General features: G+C 45.6%; 1 protein-coding gene across 1 annotated transcript; it reads left to right on the top strand.

Annotated features, from left to right (window-relative positions):
* Positions 1 to 149: 149 nt before the first annotated feature.
* On the top strand, positions 150 to 329 carry PPTG_07959 (hypothetical protein; the record flags this gene model as incomplete). The annotated part of the gene is made up of 1 exon (XM_008902332.1): positions 150 to 329. One exon carries the CDS (start codon positions 150 to 152, stop codon positions 327 to 329), a length of 180 nt encoding a protein of 59 aa, XP_008900580.1.
* Positions 330 to 3,480: the final 3,151 nt, after the last annotated feature.

Here is a 3,480-nt window from a genome sequence, read left to right as displayed (position 1 = left end):
TTGATGAGCTGTTTAACATCCAGAAGCTCGACCAGGCCCTCGACCCGAAGCGCGCGGACGATATTCTCGCCAAGAAACCTCTTGGCGGTTGGCTTGACAAGAACACGCTTGACGAAGCCCTCAACGGAAATTTCATGCAAAAGAAGACAATGTTCGAAAAATGGCACAAGGACAAAAGAACCTCAAGATTGGTTACGCGACTGATCAAGTCTGATCCAGCCATTGAAAAGAAGTACAGGGCTGTTTACAAGCTGTATGCTGAATACCTCAAGATGATCTACCGCAAGGAGAACACGGTGAAGCGACTTGCTGCCAACAACCGAAGATAGGTCAATGGTTAGAGAGCTGTAAACATGATATCATTACCTTTATCACATGGCTGTCTTGCGTCGCCTACTTGTTTTCCTGTAGATTACCACATTCTTCAACAGCACCTCCATCGTTCCATCCAGAGTGATTTAACTAATGTTGAAATCTTAAGCGAGGCTCATGAGGTCTTCAATATTCGGTTCTAACAGTGGCCTTGTCAATTTCAAAAAGGGATTGTTCAAGGACTTCGCACTGCTTTCGTGTCGACTCGGGATAAGCACAGTGGATGATTTTAACAAGGCTAAAGTATTTGTAAATGGACAACTCGATGTATTTATCTTTACTCTCGTCCTCAGTGCAGGAAGAAATTTCACTTCTACTTTATCGGTCAACTCTATCAAAGTCAGGTATCCTTCGCCAATGTGTGTTTGATATTATGCGTTCTACTCGAAATTTCCATCCACACTTCTTTGAATGAACCGCACAGCAACCGACAAAATACTTTGGTTAAGTATTGGTTTGATTAAGTACGATCCAGACTGTAGCACGGGTGGTTTCGAAATAACATGGAATTTGTATGCGGGCGACTCGGTCAATGCCGGAATTCAAAATATCACCGTTCAAAAATCCAAGCATAATTTATATACATATACCACGATACGCTCGCGGATTGCTTGACCTGTCCTTACAATGGAATCAAACGCTTCGATCGTGTATCTGAGTGCTAGTTATCCGGTCCCCCCGTTTATTGTGCGTCAAATTCTGACGAAGTTTCTACCGATACCGCTAGCCGCCGAGACTGTCTATTCCACGTGGAGCTCAAGGAGAATGAGAAATACAGACTATCGTGCTAAAGTCTTACATGTCAGTTTCCAGACCTACTTGAGCCCTATATTATTTTGTTTCCGTATAAAATAACTGCATTGAGCTACATATACTCGTTCGCTGCGTCTTTCAAGGGCTCTAAAAAACCAATAAATCTACTAAAATCATTCATATGCAGTGAGAATTTGTTGGTCGCTGTCGGAATCGTACTTTTACAGATGCTACACATAATGCCACAAAGACAGAAAGAAACACCTATTGTCTTATGGTGAATTCCGGGCCAGCTCAACTGTTTAATGTAGTTAGTCGGACAGCACCGTCAATAGGAAGGCAAAGAACATGTATATACTCAATCTATGGCTGCAATTTAACAAGCGACGAATCGTCGATTCGAAGCTGCGGAAGCATTTGGAAGCGACAAATGGAGCTGTTTCGTGACACTGCACGAAATATTTCTTACGATTAGGATCCTGACCAAAGAAACCCCTAAGCATATAGAATACAGCATCAACACAATAAAGATAGGATTCCAGAATCTATTAGCACGTAAATGTTGCAAAAGTAATTGCTAGTCGGGTTTTCCAACATCATTAAGACTCCCACTGCGACCCTCGTGTCGTGATCATGTGCGAATTTAAGAATTTCACGAACGATGGCTAGATCTTGCCAGCGCATCCATGTAAAGCATGACACAGTAGCTGGCGGCTAGGCTGTGGTTTGTGGACACAATATTTGCAGGCAACGTTTTCCAGAGGTTTGGTGGCGTCAGGATCCAACGGTCGAAACTCGCACCAGATATCGTGATAGGGGCGTCCTCCGCAACCAGGATAGGCACCGTTACGGCACCCACTACCAGGCAGCTACGCACGAGGGGGCTGCGAGTCTAACTTCAATGCGCTTCCGCGCGGATGTTTGAATTGAGTTTGAAGGGAAATGTCAGCTTAGGCGCTGTAATATACATTTCCTAGATTAGCTACCCTCCAATTTGATGTGGGCAATGCACAAAACAGCTCTAGCGACAACATGAGAAAGTGGGTCTCAAAAAAAACGACAACGGGCCAGAAGTGAACCATGGTTCAGGAAAATTTAGTGAACCCCCAGAAACTCGATTCACGAGGTTTTTTATTCACATGGGACCGTGAGTATTGAAGTGAATCGAACGTAAGCAGTTTGAACCGTACTTACCGATTCGAAAGTAAAAGGTACTATTGGCAAAGGGGAAAAGTACTTAAATTCGCGGCTTTAGTAGAAAGTGAGCGGACAAGTGACAGCCACGAAAATGAATGATGGGGGCTTAGGTATAGTCGTGTACTCAAAGTGGCTTTCGCCTCAAGGGTCTTGTTGAGCTTTTGGTAGTTCGTTCACGAGTGGTCAATTGCTTGTGTGCTAATATCGGATGGCCAAGTGTTATCAATGCCGCAACTACCGTATCCTGTGCAGCAGCAGTACCAAGAGGGGCCAAACATTATGGATTAGTGTATCGGACCAAGGAAGGATCATTGCAATTAGAAGCATTTGCGGACGCCGATCATGCCCGCTGTCCGGAGTCGAGCAAATCTGTTACGGGCTACGTACTCAAATTCAATGGCTGTTTGACTGGAAGAGTAAAAAGCAGGCCAAGGTGACAGCTAGTACTTGCAGCTCGGAGCTGCTGGCAGTGCACGCGTGCACCGAGATGGTGCTGTGGACGCAGAAGTTGTTGAAAGAACTGGGCATCAAAGAGAGACGCTAGCGTAGTGATCTCGTATGCTCGGCACTAGGCTTCGTAGACGACTTGGTAGGAAGTGGTGGAAGGAAAGTTGTTGTGGCAAGTAGGAAAGTGAGGTATTTATTTCTCAGTTGTTGGTAATGTTGTGTTTCACTGAGGGGAAAGTCTCCCAGACAGAAAACCCTCTTAGTCCTAGGCAGCACTGCAGGCTGCTTCACGCAGCAGGAAGCTAACGACCTTGAACTTCAGATGACTACTCGTCCCCTAGAAGTTTTCTTTGGTCTCCGTGCCCACGAATAGCTGTGATGACCGGGTTGCCGCCGCTCGGGTTGGTACTGCTGTTTGGGCTGGCAGTGCTGATGGCAGAGGTCGCAGAGCTAACATGCATCGTGAAAGGCATCGTAGCGCGAGCGCTGAGGGAAAAAAAATGTGACTTGGAGAGGTGAGAGAATAGCGGAAATGGCTTTGTAGCGTATTAATTACTGTTAAGAAGTGCTATTCCGCAACGGAGGCGAGCATGCTCTCCCCAGGTCCCCTCCAACTCAGTGCTATACTAATTTGCCTGTCAAGTGCTGCAGCAGTAATAACGGTAATACCAGGGCCAGCAATAATAAGAATTGCTGTAAATACTGCAATAT

This window comes from Phytophthora parasitica, assembly GCF_000247585.1.
Source record: "Phytophthora parasitica INRA-310 unplaced genomic scaffold supercont2.13, whole genome shotgun sequence".
NCBI classification, from domain to species: domain Eukaryota; phylum Oomycota; class Peronosporomycetes; order Peronosporales; family Peronosporaceae; genus Phytophthora; species Phytophthora nicotianae.
This window is presented reverse-complemented; position numbering and strand designations above follow the sequence as displayed.